The following is a 23,912-nucleotide window of genomic DNA, read 5'->3' as shown; positions in this document are numbered from 1 at the left end:
ACATGGGTGGAGTCCCAGGTTGGCTCCTGGCTGGTTTCAGTCAGGGTTAGAATTTAAATAGAATTCAATGGGTTTTTAGATAAAGAGGAAGCTGTTTGTGGGGATTGGGGAAACTTGAGCAGATGGGGGCTGGGACAGCCCAAGTTAGCTCAGTTCTGATGTGGGCTGGGCATTAGAAAGGAATCTTAACCCACATCATTTTAGGATTCATGATGCAACCTTACCCCCAAAGGAGTATCACTGAGGGGACCCAGAGGCATTCAGTGGGTCTAAGCATCTAGCCAGGAGCCCCTAGAGGCTCTCAGAAATTTCCCTCGAGCATGGAGACCTGAGATAACTCAGTACCCTCAATAAATACAAGTAAATGGTGTTGGAGGGTCCAGGGTCAGTCCAAAAACTGTCTACCAGGTCACCTGTGATCTAAGAAGCTGGGGAAACCAATAGCCATGTTTTGCTTATTGCCTGGCAGAGAGGCAGCCATGTCAGAGGTTCACCAGAAGGTGAACACAAGGGAAGGGGCAAGCAACCAAGCCTAGAGGCCATGCTCCAGGCAAAGTGGAAATGTAGCCAATGACAAGGGCAAAACATGGAGGAAAATTGTACAAAAAAAGGGCTGGTCTGAGCTAAGAAGTATATGTGTTAAATAACTAGCAGTTTTGTCCAAAATTTGAACAGCATCAAGTCAGGAAAGCCCAAAGTCCAAAATAAAATTAACCTAGGCAGAAGGAGACAATGAGCAGAATGGGCAGAAAGGGATAGGGGGCCTCCAGGAACTCAGGGGTATCTGACCCTTCTTTTCTGTTAAGACACTAAATCCTATACAATGCAAACCTTTCACAACCTGGCTGAGAGGGAACCACGCCTTCCTTTTTGCTAGATCTCCTCTACCAAGTAACTCCATAAATTTCCTTTTAAAACTTCTTCAGATTTGGAATTTTTTTCTCCCCAACACTAGCTGCCCTACTACTGGTGAATTGCCATCATGGAAATCACAGTGAGCATCAGTCACTTTTTTCAATGGCAGGAATTAAATTCTGCTGGGCTTATATGGGGCAAGAAAAATAATCCTTTTTTGCTTATTCAGTTATTACTAAAAATCAGTCCAGGATCATCTTATATTTGCTTCCTACATACCTTAGATTTTATCCGAGGTCTGATTATGGGAGGAAGACTTTGGTCTTAATTAGCTTTGAAGGATTAAAGATCCTAAGCATCCATGACTTGACCTCAGTTGCACCCCTAATTGGCACAAACTGTGAGTTTAGGCAAATGCCATTCCAACAATGATAGTGTTCTGAAGACCTTCCCAGCTCTTTCTTTCTCTGTGCTGAGAATCCTTCCAGTGTGGCCACTCTGTCTACAGCCAGAGATCGCCCTGGAGCAGTGACATTCTGAGTTCCAGGTCCCTTTCAGATCTGGTATCTTGTGCTGACCCAACTAATCTCTGATGTTTTCTGTTCCAGGAACCTTTCAGCTGGGATCTTCCATATTCACTTATCACTCATATTCTATGATATAAAGATGTTCCCAGCTCTGACATTCTATGATCTGTTTACTAAACATAACACCCCTTTACAGTTATGAGTTCATTTTGTAAGTGAACCTAGGGGTAATACCCTGTCTCACTTTATAAGTTTCCCTCGTGAAACATTACGGATTAGTGAAAGTCCTAAAATTTAGGGAGATGTAGAATTTCTAATTAAACTGACATTTCTATCTGTCTCTATTTTACTCTTGGCCTTTGTGGTTGAGGCAAAATTTAAGTTACTAGAAACCTTCATGCAATTAAAAAGCAGATTACTGTAGTGTCTGTGACCAGACAGGTATTAAGAGGGGAATCCAGGGAAGGAGAAGACTTCTTGTTGGAACTTTCCTTAGGTCCTGAGTAGTTGGGTACATTGGGGGCACCAGTCTTGTCTTCTATTCTTAGATGCTCATGGAGCTGATGTTGATCTTGGATATTTTCGTTTTCTGCCACAGCTTAGTTCTATCTTCTTATTCTTCTGATGCTGGTTGACCCAGCTGAGTCAAGTTTTGACTCAGTTTGTTTTGAGCTCTTTGTTTGAGAGCTCATTGCTCTCTTCTTCTGATGAAGTTTAAATTTGGGAAATGCAAATGAAATTGGGGTTTCTGGTGGTCAGGGAGTTTAATTGAGGTCTAGTGGCAGGTTTGGGGTTCAGGGAATCAAATAAAGCTCCCCTGCAACCCCTTAGGATTTGGAGCAAGGGTAGGGAGTTTTGGGGACTCCCTTCTGGCAGCACAGAGGTTTTCTGTAAAAGAATTTACAGACCCGAAAACCCAGATTGATATAAGAGAAATAATGGGAATTGGAAGTAAGATTAAAGTCTGGGTAGGAAATAGGTGAGGGTAAAGAGAGGAGGACACTGGAAAAGAGTATTCCAGTGGACAGATCTATGGAAAATGGAGTTTTGCACTGAGAATGCAGTTCTCAGTGGGCAGAAAGACCTGGTAATAAATTTAGGGAACTGCCAAGGTCCATCTGCAAAGACCTTAGTTGACAGAAGCTCATTATATTGGTTATCTTGGTGGGAGTTGGGAAACCCGAGCAAATCAGAACCAGTGCGGGCTGGGAGAGCCCAAGTTGGCTCAGATCCAGTGGGGGCTTGGACACGCCCAGATCTCCTATTGGAATTCAAAGGGATGTTTTGACCAGGATTTGTGAATCAAAGATACTGGCTTCCTAAACTGAAATGCCTCACCCAGGAGGGGCTGGAAATAATATGAAAGAAATCACAGATCAATAGGAAATAGTTTCTTACAGGGACTACAACCCCCTTCACTTCCATAGCCTAGTAATCTCTATCATTTTTTGAGATGGGTACCAGTTTTCAAAAAAGTTTCAAAAGGCAGACCAAATCCCTTAGAAGTGTTCTTTTGATTGATTACAGGAGATATATACATACCCTGTTCTCATCTGTTTCTGATTGTTTCAGTTAATAACTCTTCTTACTTAAGGACATTTTCTGACTTTGAAGGGGGTGGGATAATCAGTAAAGCTCCACATGTTATATAAGGATCCTCTCAACTCTAAAACTCTATGATCTAAGGACCCAGCTGTTCTCAGCACAGCACTACAGAATATAGGAATAAATGAAGCCTTCCACAAAATGAAAAGTAGTTTCTGAATAAAACCATCAGCAAGCATTATCCTTAATGGAGATAATCTAAAAGCCTTTCCAATAAGATCAAGCAAGAGGCAAAGATGCCTATTATCACCACTATTATTTTATTAGACATGTTAGCTTTAACAATAAGAGTAGAAAAAAATTGAAGGAAGTAGAACAGGCAATGAAGAAACACAACTTTTAGTCTTTGCATGTGGTACATGTAGAGAATCCTAGAGAATAATCTAAAAACCAATTGGGGAAAAAATCAACAACTTTAGCAAAGTTGCAGAATATAAAATAAACCCATATAAATTACCAATATTCCTACATATAACCAATGAAGCCTTAAAGCAAGAAATAGAAAGAAAAATTATATTTAATATTTTAAATGGATGATATAAAATACATAGGATTTTACCTGCCAAAATCACCTCAGGAATTATATGAGCACAAAATAATTTGGACACAACTAAAGTAAGATCTAAGCAAAAGGAAAAATATCAGTTGTTCCTGGGTAAGCTGAGTCAATATACTAAAATAAAAATTCTGCCTAAAATAATTTAATTATTATGTGCAACACCAATCAAACAAAAGTTATTTTATAGAACTGGAAAAAATCACCACAAAATTCATCTGGAATAAAAAAGTTTGACAATGTAAAAAGCCATTTTAAAAATTAGAAGATAGACTAGCAATACCAGATCTCAAATTATATTATAAAGCAGTGAAGAGGGGACCCCAAAACTCTGAAAATCCTTAAAGGAAAAAAATCTTCAACTCTGTCTCAGTGAGGGATCCCACCCCAAAGGACAAACAGTTTCATCTTTGTTATCTGGGTGGGGTCGGATCAGTCCTGAATCTCATTGAATTCAATTCAAATTCTAGCCTTAGCTGAAACCCAGCAAGGAGCCAACTTGGGACTCCACCCACGGGCCCCCTTTAGCTAAATCTCTCATTATAAAAAGAGCCAAACTAAAATCCTCTCTTAGAAGAGGTTCCAAATATGCCAGCTATACCATGCTTGGCATCCCAAGGGCCTCTGTTCACTGGAATACTTTTTCCAGCGCTACCCTCTCTTTACCCTCACCCATTTCCCTAACCAGACTTTAACCTTACTTCCAATCCCCATAATAAACCTCTTTTATCAATGTAGGTTTTTGGGTCTGTAAATTCCTTTACAGGGGACTCTGCGCTGCCGGAAGGGAGTCCCCAAAACTCCCTACCCTTGTGCCAAATCCTAAGGGGTTGCAGGGGAGACAAACCCTTCCATTTGGTTCCCTGAACCCTGAACCTGCTTCTAGACCTCATTTAAACTCCCTGACCACCAGAAACCCTAATTTCATTTTGGTTCCCCAAATATAAGCCTCATAATTTGGTTCCCTGACCAAGATCCCCGAAAACTAGACATAATTTGGCGACCAAACAGAACTCCAAGTTTTTCAGGGAAAGGTGAATTAGATTGAGCTTGGAGAACATCTCTCTACCCTTAGCTGCTACTTCCTGGACAGGGGTGGGGCCATCTCCTTTAGGTCTTGCTCTCCCAGCAAGATTTGGGGGTTTAGACGAGCTCCCCCTCTCTCAAGTTCCAACACGGAATTGATAGCAGAGCCTTGCTATTCGGGAAGCATTGGGCAAGTTCTCTCCCACCCTCAATCGGCACCTTCCTCCCCTTCCCCCATAGAGTGGGGATCACAGAGGAACTCAAGGCCTGGTTCAGACCTCTCCCATATGTCTTGGCAAACTGTCATTTAAACGCTCCTATCTTGTCCCCTTCTTAAGGTACTATACAGTAGGGAGATTGGGGACTCAATCTTATCTTCTCAAATCTCTGGAAAAGTTTTCACCAACTTCTAAAACAGACCTTTGCCTGCCTTCTGGACAAGCGGGCCCCTCCCCTCCCAGACCCTTTGCCTGGCTCTTAAATGAGCCCCAGCTTCCAGCCATCTCAGGAAGCAGCATGCTTATCCCATACATTTTAAAGCTGGTCCCATACATTTTAAAACGGGACCTGGTTTCCCTGATTTGGTCATCCTGCCTTAGAGCAGTACCTCCCATCATAGCCTTTTGCCAAAGACAGGGGATTTCAAACTGCTCTCAGTTTTAGTCCTGTTCTCAGGGCACTTGCTTAAATGTTACTCAGCTGCTCATGGAGAGATAAATAACCTAGCTGTACCAGGCTCTCTCTCTCTCTCTCTCTCTCTCTCTCTCTCTCTCTCTCTCTCTCTGTCTCTCTCTCTCTTTCTCTCTCTCTCTCTGTCTCATTTTCCTACCCAACATTACAAGTAGGAAACGTTTCCATCCTAACTCCTAATTTTCTCAGTCCTTTTGCTCTCAGCACATTCTCTTCCTATTTTTCTGATTGGTATTCTATGGCCCTGCCAACAATTAAAGATTTCTTTTCTGATTCCAACCTTGGCCAGGTTGCAGCTTCCAGAAAGTCCTTGGGAATGATGGCTGGGAAATAAAATTCCAAATCAAGGCAAATTAAATTGTTGAGAGTGAAGATAATTTCTTTCTTTCTTTTCTCTTCTCATTCCCTGGCTGCAGCAGGAAATGAGGAGTTAGAGGGAGAGACTGAACCTGTCTGAAAACTCCTTAGTCACTTGAGAAGATCACTGCTCCTGATGTAATTTTGGCTGATATTGGAAAGTGGGAAAGTGGTTGAATTATCGTTAACATTTTAATTGTATTATTTTCTCTAAATAATTTTACTGTTGCCATTGCAATCTATATTTGGTTATCTTTAAATGTAAGATCTAAAGAACTTGTTGGGGTACCTTTGCAAGCTCCAAATTTTTCTCCCTCCTTCCCCCACTCTCTCCTCCCTGAACAGGAAGTGATGCGATATGGATTAAATACGTGAAATTCCATATTCATCAATGGTGATATTGACAGAAGTTTTAAAATGACACAATAGCATAATAAGTGCAAAAGAAAAAAAAAAGAGAGAGAAAAGGTGAAAAGGAAAAGGGGGAAGTGGGGAGAGAGGGTGGGGCAGGAAAAGGAGAAGAGAAAATGAGAGACATGGGGGAGGAAATTATGAGGGAATCAGAAAAAAGAGAATGAGTGACAAGGGGGGGGCGGGGTGACTGAAGAGGAAGCCAGATGCAGCTTCTTTGGAAACGCGCAATCCTGGAGTCTCACTGTGGTCTTGAGAATCACGAGCCCAATTGGTTTCCGGTTGCGATGATTGGCTTACTGCTTGTCCAATCATCTTCGCTGCTTCTGGTTGCTCGGTGGGTGGGTCCCATCTTGGAAGAAGTGAGATGGCGTCTGCTGAGCTCCAGCTCCTGAGGTAAATATTTCTCTTTTTAAAGACATGTTTTTTACTTTTACTTTCCTCTTATTGTTATTTCCTTTAATTAATTAGTAAACATAAGTCCTTTCTATGTTTCTCTGAAGAATTTTCCCTCTATTTTCAGTGCGTTATTTTAGTTCTTTTCCCGCCTCGATTCGGCCTCGTTTAGTTTTTCCTTTTCCTCAACCATTTAGAGGGATTTCAGTAAGTTTCTTTCTCGACATTGAGAATGTCATAGTGGATTCCCCTAGACAGGATCTGTGACATTTTCCGGCTTTTATATTGTTGGAATCAATTGCTCTTGAACCATTTCACTGACTTGACTTGTAAAATGTTCTATTGCTGTATGTTTCTTTTCTTCTGTTGAAGTTATTGGTAACGTGAACAATTTATTTGGACCTTACACCTTTTTTCTAGATAAACTCTGTGGAGAACACAGTGATCTTTTTCAATGGAAAGTCCCGAAGACGAGGTAAGTGTGACTTCTATTGTAAATGAATTTTAAGCATTAAAAAATCCTTATCATTTCTGATCCTGTGGTAAAATGTTTTATGAATCCAAATAAACGAGCCAGGCAGGGAAGAGGGGATGTTAATCACTGGTTGGGTGTTTCTGATTCTTAATTCTTTGGCCACAGGGGGGAAAAAGGGGCTTTTGTGACATGTCACCCACTGAGATTGTATGACTCGTGCCTGTTACCATTAAGGCAATATACAATGTGTAATAACAATTCGTGTTTCCTGATACACTCTTGTTGTGTGTGTATTGAAATGTTTGTTGACATAAGTTCCCTTTTAAATATATTATTTTTAGTGTAAATATATCCTTTCTTAATTATACCCTGCTTGAGGGTAATTGGGGAAATGAAAGAGGGGAAAAGAATAAAAAAGGCTCACAGCAGAGAACAAAAGATCAATTTACAAGGAAGCAAAGAAAACAGGGACACTTACTAATATAATTTCTTCTACTAATATACGTGTGTGTATACTTTCTTAAACTGGTAATTTTTTGAATATATTTTGAATCTTCTTTGATATTCTGTTGAACACTTGACAGTGTTCTCTTTGGTTTTATTTTGTTTCATATTTCTTTTTTTCATTTTTATCTTTTATTACTTTTTAAAAATAAAATAATTTTTAAAAAATAAAGTGTATAGCGCATTCATAATTAATTAAATGAAAAGATGGTGACTCGTGAGTACGATGGTGTCCTTGACAATCATAAGGAATAAATTGTTGTAACCGATATAAGTCTAAATATGACAGAAAATATGCTCAAAATAAAACTAATTTTTTTTTCAAAAAAGACTGTTTACAGCAGAAATGCTTGTTTTCAGTGCTGTAATTCAGCCATTCCAGAAATGATAACTATATTAGCCAAATTACTAAGTTGAAAATAAATGTATGCATGGACAAAGAAGAAACATTTTAGATGACAGCATAGGATACAGAGTAATATTAAAAATTAGTTGTTAATAATTTATTCATAAGGAAAGAAAGAACAATAGAAAAGAGAGAAAAAAGGATGGGGGGTAGGGAGAGATCTGCAAACCCCTTTGATCCAGGAAATATTAAATAACATGTTTAAGGTCCTTGCATTTACTATATTAATAGATTTGCTTCCCCTGCACCAAATTCTAGTTGAAATAGGGAAAAGACTGGGAAATGAATGAAATAAGAGCAAAAAATGGAAACAGCTCAGGCACTCAGCAAAAAAGTTTCCTGAGAATAGACTCTATAATGTGACAAAAGTACAAACTCACTTTCTACCTCCACCTGCCTTTCAATATCTACAACTCCATGGGAAGGAGACATCTTAAGCCTAGTATGTGATATTATTTTTCTTGTCTTCCCTATTTCTGACAAGGATGTCCACCATCTTTCTAGTCCCTCAGGCTTATAGCCTAGGACTCATTCTGAACTTCTCGGTGTCTCTTATCGTCCATATCCAAGTTGTTGTCCCACCTTCTTAACCCCTCTCAGATACTTCCTTTCTCTCCTCCTCATACAAGCCCTGGTTATAATTTCACACATAGAAAACGGCAATATTCCTGACTTGAGTTTTTCCCTCTTTACTCTAGTAACCTTTTAATCATTAGTGATTTTCCAAAAACATCTTTTTAATGATGTCATTCTCTATTCCTTAGCTCTTCCATCCCCCTATCAATATACAACTACAAAATACTTGGCCATTCAAAAGCCATCATAACCTACCACTCTTCTGTCTTTCATGTTCTTCTCACCTTACCCTCTATGACACACTAACACTGGCCTCCTGGCCATTCTCTGAACAAGACCCTTTATCTCTGGCCATTCTCCGATTTTTCCCCATCCCCGCAATGACCTCCTTGCTCATTTCTAGCCACTGATTCTGTTCCTTTAAGTCTGAACTAAAATCTTGCCTTCTCAGGAACCTTCCCTAGCCCCTCATAATTCCATTGTCTCCTTTTGTGGACTTTTCCCATTTATCTGGTATATAGCTTCTTTTAATCTGTTTGCTTGTTATCTTGCTATAAACTTGTCAGCTTCTTGAGCACAGGGACCATCTTTTTGCCTCTTTTTGTATCTCCTGTGGTTATGTCAAATCAGTTGGAAATTGTGATCTGTCATTTATTGAAGTAAACTCTGGGATCTGTTAGTTGATGTCACCAACAATCTGACACAACTGAAAAATGACTGAACAAGAACAACTTTGGATAGCAAGGTGGCTTAATACAGAATGGTCTGGATTTGGAAACTCTTATCTTCCTGAGTTCACATCTGACCTCAGAAATTTACTCATGGTGTAATCCTGGGCGAGTCACTTCACCCCGTTTGTTTTAGTGTCCTCACATGTAGAATGAATTGGGGAAGTAATGGCAAACCACTCCAGTATCTTTGCCAAGAAAAACCCACATGAGGGTCACAAAGAGTTGTATACAAGTGAAAAACAAAAGCCATGGATTCGCTAACACTTGTATTTGGTTTTTCTTTTTAGGGTAGTGACCCTTCTGAAGAACCGAAGCCATCATGCCCTGAGAGGTTAGTGTTTCTGACCAAAGTACATGGATTTATTTTAGAAGTACAAACACACCAAGGATGTTGTCCATCTAACTGCTCTCTTTATATCTCTGTCTTCTATTATTTCTCCTTCTGTATCTTAGTGAAAGATACAAGGTATGAAGTGATGGAAGTTAGTACTGAGTTGTGTATGGAATTATGAAAAATGACTATGTGTATGGAATATTGAAACAAATTTCATATCAACTTTACTAACTCTCACCAAGGAAGCTGGTTTTCTGGAAACGTTCACTTCTTTAAGTACAAACATATGTTTTAAATTTTCTTTAGGAAAGAACATATGGACTGTGATGATGGACAGATGGTGCATGAATCTATCAATCCATTTCATTCAGATGAAAATTCACATATTCCTGTGACAAAAAGCTTTGCAGAAGGTAAATTGTGTCACGCTGCTTTACATATTTGAAAGTCAACACTCCTAGTTATGGGTAGAAAATTTGGTTTTCTTTGTATAAAACTACTTTTCATTGTTAAAATTTTAGTCATAGAAGAACTAGATTCATAGCCAGAAGGGATTTTAGAATTCTTGTAAATCCCTGATAGCCCAGATTAGGAAACAGGTACTAAAAATAACATGGCTTACTCAAAATCATTTGTCATTATTTGTCATTAATAGCCTCTTTGGTATATAAGCCCTTAATTTAAACTACCATTCAAATTAGTAATTTTTGAAATGGCTTTGATATAGGGAGATTTTCTAAAGATCATTTTTGTTTTGTTTTAAGTTAAAAGCTGCTGGCTTTTATCTTGGGGAATTTTGACATTTTTTGCCACTTCTTCGTTTCTCTCCTGATCCGGGTGTATGCTTCCAATATTCATCTTCATTTTCTACCCACTGTTCATTTAGACACTGACCTTGCGGTGCATCAGCCATATAGGTGAGCTTTTAATTTACCTCAGGAAGGATAAGTGCCTCACTTCCTGCTCATCAATTTTTTCCTCAAGGTTTTTGCCTTCTAGTTCATTCAGGTTTTGCCTTATTTTTATGAAGTTGTAGATCTAAGTGCTCTTAGCAAAGTGTCCAGGGACACTTGATCTGCCAAATCTAAAATAGTTATCCTTCTACCCTCCACCTCACTCCTAATCCTATTTTTAACTCTAGGCTGCACTTCCTACTCATGTTATAGTATCTCCTCTTTTCTTAGACTTATTTTCCTGCCTCAGTGTCTCTCTCTCTCTCTCTCTCTCTCTCTCTCTCTCTCTCTCTCTCTCTCTCTCTCTCTCTCTTTGCTGGCTTATTATTCATTTTGCACATCTACTTCTTGGCCTTGGGGCCTTTCATTTGTCTTGGTGATTTTTCTGTACTAAAGGCTTTAATTTTCACCAATATTCAGTTTACACCTGACCTATGTATAAAAAGCTCATTGTAACTGTTGCATTTTTCCAGGCCCACATCAGCTGTCTGGTATTCTCCTATTTTACACATGAGGAAACTGAGGCAGACAGAAGCTAAATGTCTGATTTATAGATACAGGCACCTTTGTGTGCTGTCTGTCACTGATGACAATGAGAGCTTCTTGAGTTCAGGGACTTGATTGTCTATTTTTGTTATCAGTGCTCTGAAGCTGTGCCAGATGGCAGGTCTGAACTTTTGGTCTTGGAGAATAAAACTTAAGATTGTAAAAGGATGTGGGAAATTCGAAATCTTTGGAATGGTTTTTCCCTCTGAGGTTTAGTATGTGAAGAATAATAAAGATAGAATATTAATGCTCCACCTTCCTCCTGTGCCTTTTTCCTAAAGAAATTCATTTTGAATATCAAAGTTCTGGTTTTGAAAATTTCCAGACTGCAAGTAAGAGGTTGTGAGGAAGTCCCTTAGCATCTTGGAACAAACTTGTCATTCTATTTTATCCAGTGGTTTTTAAAAGATTGTTTTTAATTCTGATATTCAGGATGGATTCAGGGTTTTCAGATAATTAACATCATGATTGTTATTAAATTGAAGGTAATGTGATTGTACAACCAGACCCAAAGATGAAGGAAGACAGAGATAATTTTCAAGAGCTTGAAGTTAGGCACAAAAGCAGAATGAAGATTAAAACTTCCAAAAGACATGTTGGTAAGTAGTTGAGTTTAAAATTTATTTCAAAGTATATTTTGTAAAATAATATAATGAATGTTGAAAATCATTTAAAGATATGCATGTGTAAAGAGACTACATACAATATTGTAATTGGAAAGAACACTGAAAAAGAAACTGAACACTTTCTATAACCATAAAGAATGGAGGGATAAGTATTTTCTTCCTGTGATGGAGACAAAAATGGAGTGACAATGCCTGTGCCTGTGACAGAGGTGTTAAGACCCTGGGTAAGAGGTATTTTTCTGCAAGCAAACCAGGAGTGTTCAGGTTAATGCTGTTCCCTGGGGTGGGTGGTGGGGTGGCCAGAACAGGTGGAGTGGCGATGGTGACATTAAGGAATGGGGCCTTTGCTGATGGTGCCTCAGGTGGAAGATGTCCATTATCACGAGAAAAAAAGAACAGAAACGTGGAGAATTAATTTACTTAGGGAAATGGCCAGTGAGCAAAATAAGAGAAATAATGGTCTGAGAGAGGGGAAACATCTTGAAAAGTAGTAAGAGGATTAGGAATAGGAGAATGATGACAAAAATGATGTGACAGGCAAAAAAGAAGAAATAATCAGAAAGAGGGAGCAATCAAGTGCCAAAATTGTTGGAGAACCAAGGAAGGATAAAAACTATTGGACCTAAGAAGCTGTGTAACTGAAGCTAAAATAAACTGTCAATTAATAAACATTTATTAAGCACCTATTTACCAGGTGTTATGCTAAGGACTAAGAATGCCAAGAAAGATAAAACAGAATCCTTTTCTCTCAAAAAAAAAAACAAAAAACCAAACATCATAGTCTAAAGGGGAAGTAACTTTTGCAATCTACCTTTATTTGAATATTTTAATACTTCAATATTCTTCTCCCTTTGCTCCCAAAATTCTTCCTTAAAATTTTCCAAGTCAAATAAATAAGTTCCAGTTTTATTTTATAAGATTTGAAATGTTCCTCAAACCCTTGTTTGTGGCCTACTACTGATCTGCTTTGATAGGAGGAAATTGGTATTAACACTACAGCCTGTAGTCCAGTGTAGTGTTCTGTCAGTTGACCTTTCTATCCAAATGTTTCATACACCACCATAAGCAAATTGTGTTGCTATCTTTCTCAAAAGTTACAGCTCATTATTATGAACAAATATAGTCAAATTTGGGTCACCGTGAATTATTTCGGGATTGTCTGTTATTAGAAAGAGGTTAAATTTTTTCACTGGGAGTTTGCTTCATTTTGAACCAACAGTTGTCCTGATGAGGAAATCCCAAAACTCTGAAAAATCCTTAAAGGAGGAAACCTCCTTGGAGTCTGTCTCAGGGAGGGGACTCCACCCTAAGCAGAAACAGTTTCATCTTTGCTATCTGGCTCAGTCTGGAAACCCATGGAATAAATTCAAATTCTAACCCTTGCTGGAACCCAGCCAGGAGCCAACCTGGGACTGCACCCACTGGCATCTTTAGCTAAATCTCTCACTATAAAGGAGCCAGACTGGAGCCCTCTCTTTGCAGAGGTTCCAAACATGGCAGCCTTATGCCTGGCATGCCAAAGAATCTCTGCCCACTGGAACAGTGGTTCTGGTGCCCTCTTCTCTTTACTTAATACCTTCTAATAACTAGACTTTAACCTTACTTCCAAACCCCCAAATAAACCTCTTTTATCAATCTAGGTTTTTGGGTCTGTAAATTCCTTTGCAGGGGACTCGAGCCACTACTAGCCCTCATTTAACTCTGTGTTCTTGCACCGAATCCAAAAGGGTTGCAGGGGGGCTCTATTTGACTCCCTGTGTCCTGAACCTTCCACTAGACCTCAATTAAACCCTAATTTCATTTAGGTACCCCCTATTCTAAACCTCATCAGTCTTGCCATAATGATGATGAAGTGTTTTTGGTTTTATTTGAACTTGTTAGAAAGTAGGTTACATTTCTAAAAACCTCTGTTTGCTTTAGCTCCTGCTGTTTGCAATTCACCTTCACTTCCTTGTTGATCCTTTTTGTTAATTCCTTTCTTTTCTCCCCCTTCTTAATTGGGTGTTCAGTTGTGTCTGAAACTCTGTGACTGTGCTGTCTCTGGGGTTTTCTTTTTGTTTCTCTTTCTTTGGCAAATATATTTTAAAAAATCATGATTAACTCCCCAGTTTTTTTAATGTGATACATTCTGCTGCCCCTACTCTATTTTATCTGTGTATATCTCATTTTTACATGATAAGCATTATGTACACATACACATATGTCTCATTTTGGTTGAAAGCAACAAGCTGTTGACTTTAACTTTGTCCTCTATTTCTACCTATGAGTAAATTAATACTTGTGTATTTTCCTTCTTCCTATTTGTCCCACTCTCCTCCTCACCCTATTTACCCTCTCTCTCTCTCTGTTGCTGTTTTACTTCTTCCTGCCACCTTGCTCTCCTGCTCCTTGTCCCCTCTAAGTCTTCTTTCCTTTCTGGTACAAACAGTGAGGTTCCTGCAGCATCTGCTTCCCCCCAGTTTATCAGTTCTTCCTTTTGTTTCTCATTTAAATGAAATAATTGTTCTTTTTTATCTCTCCCTACACAGTTTTATTTTTTTAGACTTGATCCCTTGTACTCAGGTTAGCCCAAGCCTGCCTGCCTTTCTTTCTTCCTTTCTTTCTTTCTTTCTTTCTTTCTTTCTTTCTTTCTTTCTTTCTTTCTTTCTTTCTTTCTTTCTTTCTTTCTTTCTTTCTTTCTTTCTTTCTTTCTTTCTTTCTTTCTTTCTTTCTTTCTTTCTTTCTTTCTTTCTTTCTTTCTTTCTTTCTTTCTTTCTTTCTTTCTTTCTTTCTTTCTTTCTTTCTTTCTTTCTTTCTTTCTTTCTTTCTTTCTTTCTTTCTTTCTTTCTTTCTTTCTTTCTTTCTTTCTTTCTTTCTTCCTTCCTTCCTTCCTTCCTTCCTTCCTTCCTTCCTTCCTTCCTTCCTTCCTTCCTCTCTTCCTTCCTTCCTTCCTTCCTTCCTTCCTTCCTTCCTTCCTTCCTTCCTTCCTTCCTTCCTTTCTTTCTTTCTTTCTTTCTTTCTTTCTTTCTTTCTTTCTTTCTTTCTTTCTTTCTTTCTTTCTTTCTTTCTTTCTATTATTATAGGTTTTTATTTAGAAGACATATTCATGGATAATTTTTCAACATTGACCCTTACAAAACCTTCTGTTACAACTTCTCCCCTGTTTCCCTCCACCCCCTCCCCTAGATGGCAGGTAGACCAATACATGTTAAATAAGTTAAAGTATGTGTTAAATGCAGTATATGTATACATATTTATACAGTTATCTTGCTGCACAAGGAAAATCAGATTTGGAAATAAGGTAAAAATAACCTGAGAAGGAAAACAAAAATGCAAACAGGTTTAACAGGAGGAGTGGAAATGCTATGTAGCCCAAGCCTTCCTTTTTTAAAAAAAGTTTTTGTTTAAAACTTAAATATTAAAAAGATTATAAAAAAGAAAAAGAATGTCATGTGCATATCAGAATGTAAGGGAGGGTTCAAAATACGTAATAATAAATTCAATTTGAAGAAAGCCTATATAATATTAGAGGACATTGTATTTGTAACTGTCTGTCTGCTTCCTAGTAGGTTTTCTTTTGTTCTTGGTTGTGTGCTTTTTACTTTATTTTTTCCCACCTTTCCTCCCTTGCACATTCAGTCAAGCAGGCTGCAGTAAGCATGTATCTATTCATTTACTGATGTACATGTATTGACATATGTATATATAACGTGTATACACATACATGTAAAACAGCAATGACATGGCTGGCATGTAATGAAGATTTCTCTATTTTGACTGAGTCTTTCAAGATTTTGACCTAGTCTGGGATAAGTGATTACTACCCCTGCCTTTGTTCTCTAACAAATTCTGCTCCTGTTCAGTGTTATTATTGTGTGCATCTCTTATTTTTAATCTCCTCTGACTCCTCTGCTTTATTACTGCCTGCCCTCTGGCCTTGCTACTACTTAACCTGCCCGAGAATCCCTCCCTTATTCTCCCCACTCTCCCTCTTTTCCCTCTCTCTTTATTCCATTTGGACTAATATAATACAATTATTCCCAGCCCATCTTATTTCTTTATAGATATAAAAGACTTGATCCCGTTATAGATGTGCATGTACCATCCTTTCTTTAACCCATGTCTGATATGAGTAGGCTTCCAGAAACCTCAGTCCTCATCTCTCTAATTCCTTGCTCTTGCACATTCATCTGTGAAATGGAGTTATCTTTTTAACTTGTCCTTCCCCATTTTGCTTTTCAGAATCACATCATCCTCTTCTCTGCCTCTGGCTTTCTCTCCAACTAATTACTAATGAAAGTCACAGACATAGCGTGAACATCTCCACGCAGGAAACACAGAGTTTCGCCTGACTGAGTCCCTTGTAATTCATCCTCGATGCTTACTTGATATTTTTCTTGGATCTTATTTGTCTCTTTCCGAAAAAACCATGAAAGCCTGGCAGCTCATGGAGTATTCCTTCTCTCAGTTCAGAGATATCCTTCACTTGCTGGATGTGAAAGTTTTGGCTGCAATCCCACTTCTTTCGCTCCTTGACATATACTTTCCCAGGACTCGTATTCTCTTAGAGCAGCTTCTGTGTGGTTCTCCTTATGATGCAATGTCAGGTTTGGTTTGCCATTTCGTGCCTCTTTCCTGGGCTCCTTCAGTTCTGCTTTGTGCAGCCCTGTACCACTGAGTAAACATGCATTCAATTCTACCGTTCCATTTTCTCCTGAGTTCTAACTTTTAAAAAATATTGTTCACCTCCTTCACTTCTTTTTTGTTTGTTTTGATTAATTTAGTGTTCAAAAGGGAAGTTGAGGGCCCCCATTTGTATAGTGTTGTTGCTTTTCCCTTATAACTCATTTAACTTTTTCTTAATTAATTTAGATATTGCATCATTTGGTGCACGTGTTGATCTTATTTCATTTTTTATGGTACTTCTTAGTGAAAAGTCATTTCCCAATACCTTTTAATTAGACATGTTTTTGCTTTTGCTTTATCAGAAATCATCATAACTACCCTCTGTTCCAGGCCTTACCTTTACTCTGTTGTGTGTCTCTTGGTTTCCCGATGTATTTCTTACTTTTTAATCCACTTATGTTTTGTGTTTACGTTTATCCCATTCATATTTGCAGTTAGGTTACTCTGTAGTACCCTTCAAATTATCTTTCCCTCATTTACCTTTTATCTCTTTTTTTCATCCTGTCCTCTTAGTTTATGCTCACCACCTCCACAGACCCTCTTTTCCTTCTCTCTTCCCTACCTGTAGAAGTAAACATGTTCCTATACCCAACTGGGGCTGTTATTCTCTCTGATCTGCTTCCCGTGGTAGTGAGGTTCAAGAATTATTTCTCATTGTAAAAGCTCTTCTTGTTTTCCACTTTGATGGAAGATAATTTGCTCCATTCTCTTTCTTCCTGGAAGACAGTGTCTTTCTTGGGATCTTTTCAAATTGTCTTGGAACTTGACTTCCTATGCTCTCTGCCCTCTCTGAGGCAATATTCTGTTTTTTCTTTGTAAAGGAAATTTGGTTTTCTGAAGGGCTTTTCTGTCTTCCCAGAATTCTCTCTCCATGATATTTTCTTTGCAAAGATACTTGGCATTTGCAGTTTTCTTCCTCTAATTATTGCTTGGACCAGAGCCACACATTTCACACTCAGCCATTGCTCACAAGTCTTGTAATCTGGAGACATTACAAGAGACATCTTATAATCTGATATAGATAACATGTGGCGATCTATGTCAGAGCACACTCATTCCTCCATCCAGCATCTCCCCGGATCTCTTCTGTGTTGCCTTTTCCTTGGACATTATGGTGCTTTTCTCTCAATACTGTCATTTGCTGTGGTGGCCTGATCCCTCCCGAGTCTGCACAGACCTTTCTGTCTCTCTCCCTAAGGTGCCCTGGGCTGGAAAAGAAACCATCATGTGCTCTTTGCTGTGCTTGATTAGGGGAAGGCTTGCTTCTCCTCTAATTGTATGGAGAAAGCTTTTGGTTTATCCCCATTGCAGGTTATCCTTGCTGATGACGTTCATAAATTGTACTTGTCACTTTATTGCAAACTGCATTTATTTTTATGCCCTAGTGCTTTTTATTAGGAACAGGTCCTTTGTTTTGGAGAGGTCTTTCCCTGCATCTGTGAAGATCGTCATATGACTTCTGTGGGATGTTCTTTCTTTGGAGTCTGCTGTTCCATTACAACTGTCTAATTGTGCCCATGTTTTTAACTCCTTATCCATCCTCTTCTTTTTAATACCTCTCCATTCTCTTGTAGTGTCCTTATTTTCATTTAGATCTACCTTAACAATGCAGAAACTCGATAACTCATTTCTGTCCTAAGCTTTTTCAAATATCTGTTTACAACTACTGAGCAATCACCTACTTTGAGCACTCTAATTCAATTCCTCCACATCTTTGTTGCTATAATCATTTTCCTTAGTGATTGGTTTGTCTGTGCTATTTCTTTACCTAATTGGTCTCTAGAAAAAAAATATAGACCCCTCATTTTGATTTTTAAGGTCCTGCAATATTTTCCATTCTAACCATCCTTGCTTTCCTTCCTCAGCTGGCCTTCTATTTCTTACACTAATGGTTCATCTGTTTCTGTTCCTTCATCATGATTATTGTTCCCACACTATCCCTGTTTCTTCTTTTAAAGTTTTTGTCATGTTAGTGGTGTCTGATTTTTCGTGACCACATTTGGGGCTTTTGTGACAAGAATTCTGGAGAGGTTTACTGTTTCCTTTTCAAGCCCACTTTAAAGGTGAGGAAACTGAGGCAGAAATGTATGATGAGCTGTCTCCCAATGACAAAATTTGTCAGTTTGTGAAATTTATGAAACTTATCCACAATTTTGAGTAAGTATGCAACAGTAAACTGATGGGAATACATATATCTTTGTAAATTCCTATTGATTAAGCAAATAGGACATGGCCAAAAAGATACTGAGTTATAAAAATGCAGTTTCCAGGGTTTTATGGAATTTATTATTGTATTTGTGAACAGACTATGTTTATAATTTATTTGTTTAGGGGAAAGACTTCATGACATTGTGTGCTGTACTGCTTGTGGACAGCAAGTGACCCATTATGAGGATTCAGTGTATAGACATCCTGCACTGAATGTTCTTATTTGTAAGGTATGTAAGTTATGCAGTGGATGATGATTATCTGTAAACTATTTTGCCTTTTGTTTGGGAATAAAGGACAAATTCTCCTGTTCGAGTAAGACATCTTTTTATTTATATGAATTCCATAATGATTCATTTCAAAAGTGAAGATTCTCTTTAGAAGTGAGATGCAATAAGTGCTGAACTTTTGATAAACTTCAGTTTTTAATATATATGAGGACAAACATAAAGAGCTCATACTGTTCAGATCAGTCATAGTGGGTTCCAAAGTGTCTTGACCCTATCATAGTGAGGTAATGTTCATCGTCTTTCATTACTAAGAACATGGTTAATTTAAAAAAAAACAAACCTCAGTCTTATTCATGTTTGATGGGATATGTAATACTTTGGTCTCAATTGTTCCTGCTTCTGGTGAGAGGAAAACCTTTCAAATGACCTCTTTGGGCATCAGTATTTATTGAAATAATAAAAGTAGTTTTTATAATAGCTTCTTTTCCTTAGCACTTATATTTATAAAGGGATGTATTCATGTAAACTTGTTTGATGCAAAATAACCCTGTGAAGCTCTATTATTATAATATGTTTTATTAATTCTTTACTGAGAATGAATAAGTTGAGAAAGGAGTTCATCTGAGCTCTTTCAGACTCTATCACCATAGAGAGTGTGTTTGAGGGCAAAAAAAGTTAGCTTTGATTGTACTAATAATGTTTTCTGTTTTTCCTTGGATGCTGTTTATTTTCCCTTTATCAATTTATGTAAATTTTTCCTTTGAATATGTTTTGAATTTTCTTTATATCAGCTTATCAGTTAAGAAAATGAATTCTTCATAGACATTTTGTTCCCCTGTTCCCCATGATATGTCATTACTTTGCTGGCAGTTCTTTTCTTTTGCAAAATATTTCATTTTTTCACTGTGACTAAAGTTATCACCCCAGCTTTTTATTTCAATGTAGTGTATGCTTAGTGGATTTAAGCATTTTAAAATTTGTGCTTTGTGAATGTTAATATTTTAACAGATTTAAACTATTTAGAATTGAATGTTAATTCCTTTTTTAGCTCTGCTACATATATATGAGTGATGACATAAGCCATGATTCTACTAGACCTCATAAGCACTGCAGGTAGGAATATATCTCCCAAAAGAGAAAGCATTCCTCTTTTGGGGATCTCTTAGTTTATTTATTTATAACTTATTTTATTTATTCTTTCAGTGAGTCTTCATTGTGTTAAATGAGATTATAGCATATATTCAAAATGAGAGAGGTACTAGTTTTAATTTATACCTACCCATGTTTTCTAATTGAAGAGAAAGATGCATTCAGCTTGTTATGGTTTAATTTTTCATTTGGATTCAGGTCTTTTTGAGCTGCCCATGATTTTATTAACCTGGGTTCCTTTTAGCAAATTTCAGGATATCTCTGAACTTAGACGTTGGAGAAACTTATACATTTGTTGTACTTGATGTTTAAAATTTAATCTTTTTAAGAAGTTAAAATAAATGTTTGGGCTAAAGGTGCCATTGTACCACAAAGGTGTCCATAACACACACACACACAAATACAAAGTCTAGTTCATACTGAATTTCCAACATAACAGCCACAATCCGTTTCTTTGTTGTTGAGTCATTTCAGTTGTCTCTGAAATTTTTAAAAAATAAATGTATTCATTTTTAATGCACATTGTTTTATGACTCACGTTGGGAGAGAAGAATCAGAATAAAAGAGACAAACAACAGGAGAGAAAAAAGAAAAATAATAAAAGATGTGATCATAGCATGTATTGATTTACATTCTATCTCCATAGTTCTTTTTATGGGTGCTGATGGCACTTACAGTCCAAAATCTATTGGGAGGACTTTGGATCACTGAACCACAGAAAAGAACCAAGTCTTTCCTAGTTGATCATTGCATACTCATGCTGTTATTGTATACAATGTACAATGCATTCCTGGTTCAGCATCACTTCTTGTAAATCTTTACAGGTCTTTCTAAAATCTGCCTGATCACCATCTTTTTTATATCACAACAATATTGCATTACTTTCACACACCACTTTGTTCAGCATTTCCCTAAATGATGAGCATCTACTCAAAATCTGGCCTGAGATTTTTCGAAAAGTACTGGGCTCTCTAACTCTACTGGGGCCTCTGGTACACTGTGTGCAAGGGCTGCATCATATCCGAGGGACCGGGAAACAGATTCGGGAAGGCTGACAGTCTGGTGATCCCAGTTTGTTTTCTGTCTCCCCTTTGGGGATGTACTGAAGTCAAGTGTGTTGGCATTTTTTCACTCTGACCTTCTTGGCTTCCTTTCTTTTCAATAACTAAGTACTTACTTCCTTAATTTCCTCTGAATTTAACCCTGTACACTTGTTATCTTCTAGTTTATGCTTTTTAAAATAGCCTTTCAGCTTTTCCAAGGTTTTTTTTTCCGGGATCTGGGAACAAATTATATTTTTGAGGGCTCCAAATATAGCCACTTTCATACTGTTGCCCTTTTATAAATGTACCTCAATCTTCCCTGTTAATACAATAACTTTTCATTATCTTTATAAAGTAAGTATTTTCCCCCTACTTTTTTATTTTTCTTTTTCCTCACATGCCCTTTCTTCTTTTTTTGACTCTGACTTTTTTCTGTGACAGTTCTGCTCTGGTCTTGTGTTGTCATAAATTTTGGCGCTGCTTGCTGCTGGCTTTCGGAGCTTAGGGTGTGAGATGAGGACAGGAGTGGTGGGGGTCTGGTTTCCCTGGTTGCCTACCTGGTGTGTGGAGTTTATTTAGCTCTTTGGCTGCCTCACAGCCAAAGGTGGGGTGAGATGGGGTGGGGAAGGCCTTGCTGATGGTTTCTATGGTAACAGAATCTTGTTGGTGGCTGGTTTTGGAGGAAGGCTCAGAATTTAGGTACAACTAACTTGTCTAGCTTTCAATGCCCAAATTGATGGCACTGAGAGCAAGATTGGGGGAATTTTGGTACTGATGCCCTTTCAAAGAACAAACTTGGTTGCAGTGACCTGCCCTGTGGCCGTGGAAACAGGCATTAAGAACATGAATTAATTAAATTTTATTTTAATTAAAGTTTACAGTTCATAAATTTCCTGTCCTTGTACCTTTGCATTGCTCTGAAATCTTTGCTAATTGGCTTCTCAAAATCCCTATCTTCCATCAAAGTGTAGCTGAAGAAGGTGTGTCTCACTGGGGTGAGAGGAACACAAGTGACAATGTTGTAGTAGTAGTAACTAGTAGTAGTTGTACTAGTAGTAGTAGTTGTACTAGTTAGTAGTAGTAGATGGTAGTAGCAGTAGGGGGTAGTAGTAGTAGTTACTAGTAGCAATGGAAGCTATGAATAGAAGTAGGTGGTAGTAGCAGTAGGTGTTGCTGGTAGTAGTAATAGTAGCACACAGACCTCACATCAGGAGGCCAAGCAGAGTTCCAAGTTTAGGGCAATTCACCTGTGAGGACCCACCCTCTCCCTGAACAACAATGTGTTAGGCAGCTGAGCCATCACCTTCTTCAAAAGAAGACCTCAAGGTAGGGCCCTCACCCCCAGAACGAGGCACCAGCCAGATCTTGACCCCTTTGCTGATCACCATAGAGACTCCCCCTTGCCACTTGGGTACAAGGAGGCCTTGTTTCCATAGCAACCCAAGAGGAGGGCCCAGCCCAGCAACAAAATACTGGATGTTTTATTTATTTTACTTTTGATGGAATAGAATGCTATTTTCTAAGATTTGGCTGCACTATCCTGCTGAAATGATATGATGATCTGGGGAGTTCTTTTTCATTGAGCAGCTTCTGAATTTCCTCCATCATTGGCCTCAAACCAGTCTTTGAAATCAAGCTTTGCACTCAAAACTTAGGTGTTTCTTGGTAGAGGGCAATATATTTTGCAGTATCTAGATTCTAATTTCTGCTTCAATATTAGTTCACATTTATTCCGTATTAAAATGTGTGTGTGCTTTGTCTCCTCACGTTCCTTGGAGGCAAAGCCTGTTATATTTGTGTCTTTTGTTTTATTAATAACTAACACAAAGTATTCCCTAAATTCAATAAGTGCTTTTGGTTCTCTTCCTACAAGGCACATTTTGCCCTTTTAGCTTCAATGAGAGAGTGTAGTTGACAATTTTAAAATTGAAAATGAATTTATTCAACATTTAGTATTTGCAAATATCTTAAAAATTTGGACCCTAGCATCCCTGATCTGGAAAAGAAACCTTTAGACTAATAGTAATAGTATGATCATGATGTTAATGATGATTGTGATACCTATGATGTGTGTAAGGACTGGACGCTAAGCTAAGTCACAACAATCCTGAAACATAGGTGTTGTTATTACAGTTGAGAAACCAAAGCAAATATTCATTAAGTGACTTGCCCAAGGTCAAACAGCCAGTGGTGAGGTCAGGGTAGCAAGAGCAGGTTCAGAATAAACACGAGACATTCACAATGACTATTCTCTATCAAAAGGAAGGTTTACCTAGGAGAAGAGTTTACAAAGTAGAGATAAAATAGGCCCCTGAAGTGGCAAATATGGAATAAAGATGGGAACACATCTAGCTAGAAAGGAAAGGAATTTGGAAGAATCCATGAAAAGAACGTTCCAGGAGGCCTAAGTACGTCATTGATGGGTATGTTTGATTCACAGAGGATTTGTGTAATGTTCTCGGTTTTGGTTTTCTTGGGGGGGGTCTCTGATGCTCTCTGGAGCAGCCTTCTTGTCAGTTCAGTAACCACCACAAGAACAGCCAGGTGTGAAAGCCGAATCCTTTATTGTCTCCTTCACAGTCCTATCTCCTTCACTTGGGGTTTGGCTAGTTTTCTGGAGGCCTTCTGGAGGCTTGGTTTCAGTGGAGAAGGGAAGGAGGAGAGCCTGGCACCACTTCTCTATGTTCCCTCGTTCTCCTTCTGGCTGAGTTTGCCAGAGCTTATATCCTCTCTCATGTGAATCTTGTGCAACTGTATTAAGTACTAAGTAAATGTACTGAACTAGACTATTAAGTCAGCTCCACTGACTTAACACCTTGTAAGAATCCTTGTTTCTGACTTCTGGCCCATATCCGAGTGCAGCAGATTCAGCAGTGAGTTAGAGTAAGGAGGACGGCACCATTAGAGAGAAGACACTATGAGCAGGGAGAAAGAAGAACCTCCTGGTGGGCTTAGTCAGGAAGAAAACGTGGCAAAGACCTTTGTCCTAAGCAGATCTTTGATAAGGGAAATACAACCTTGGGGATATCTCAGGGATAAAGGC

At 38.3% G+C, this 23,912-nt stretch overlaps 1 protein-coding gene across 3 annotated transcripts in view; it reads left to right on the top strand.

The window, feature by feature from the left end:
• Positions 1-6,330: 6,330 nt before the first annotated feature.
• The window catches only part of LOC141549151 (transcriptional regulator ATRX-like), a 463,311-nt gene continuing 445,729 nt past the window's right edge, over positions 6,331-23,912 (top strand). Inside the window, exons 1-7 of one of the 3 annotated variants that reach the window (XM_074278525.1) lie at positions 6,332-6,423; positions 6,844-6,898; positions 9,403-9,446; positions 9,756-9,862; positions 11,434-11,547; positions 18,571-18,677; positions 19,726-19,790. In XM_074278525.1, coding sequence (XP_074134626.1) covers positions 6,878-6,898; positions 9,403-9,446; positions 9,756-9,862; positions 11,434-11,547; positions 18,571-18,677; positions 19,726-19,790 — 458 coding nt within the window. In that variant the 5' untranslated portion in view covers positions 6,332-6,423; positions 6,844-6,877. Of the gene's footprint in view, positions 6,424-6,843; positions 6,899-9,402; positions 9,447-9,755; positions 9,863-11,433; positions 11,548-18,570; positions 18,678-19,725; positions 19,791-23,912 lie in introns of all 3 variants that reach the window. The other 2 variants (XM_074278528.1, XM_074278527.1) reach the window with 2 other exon arrangements.

This window comes from Sminthopsis crassicaudata, chromosome X (assembly GCF_048593235.1).
Source record: "Sminthopsis crassicaudata isolate SCR6 chromosome X, ASM4859323v1, whole genome shotgun sequence".
Taxonomy (NCBI): Eukaryota; Metazoa; Chordata; class Mammalia; order Dasyuromorphia; family Dasyuridae; genus Sminthopsis; species Sminthopsis crassicaudata.
The sequence above is the reverse complement of the archived record's forward strand: the minus strand, read 5'-3'. Positions and strand labels throughout refer to the sequence as shown.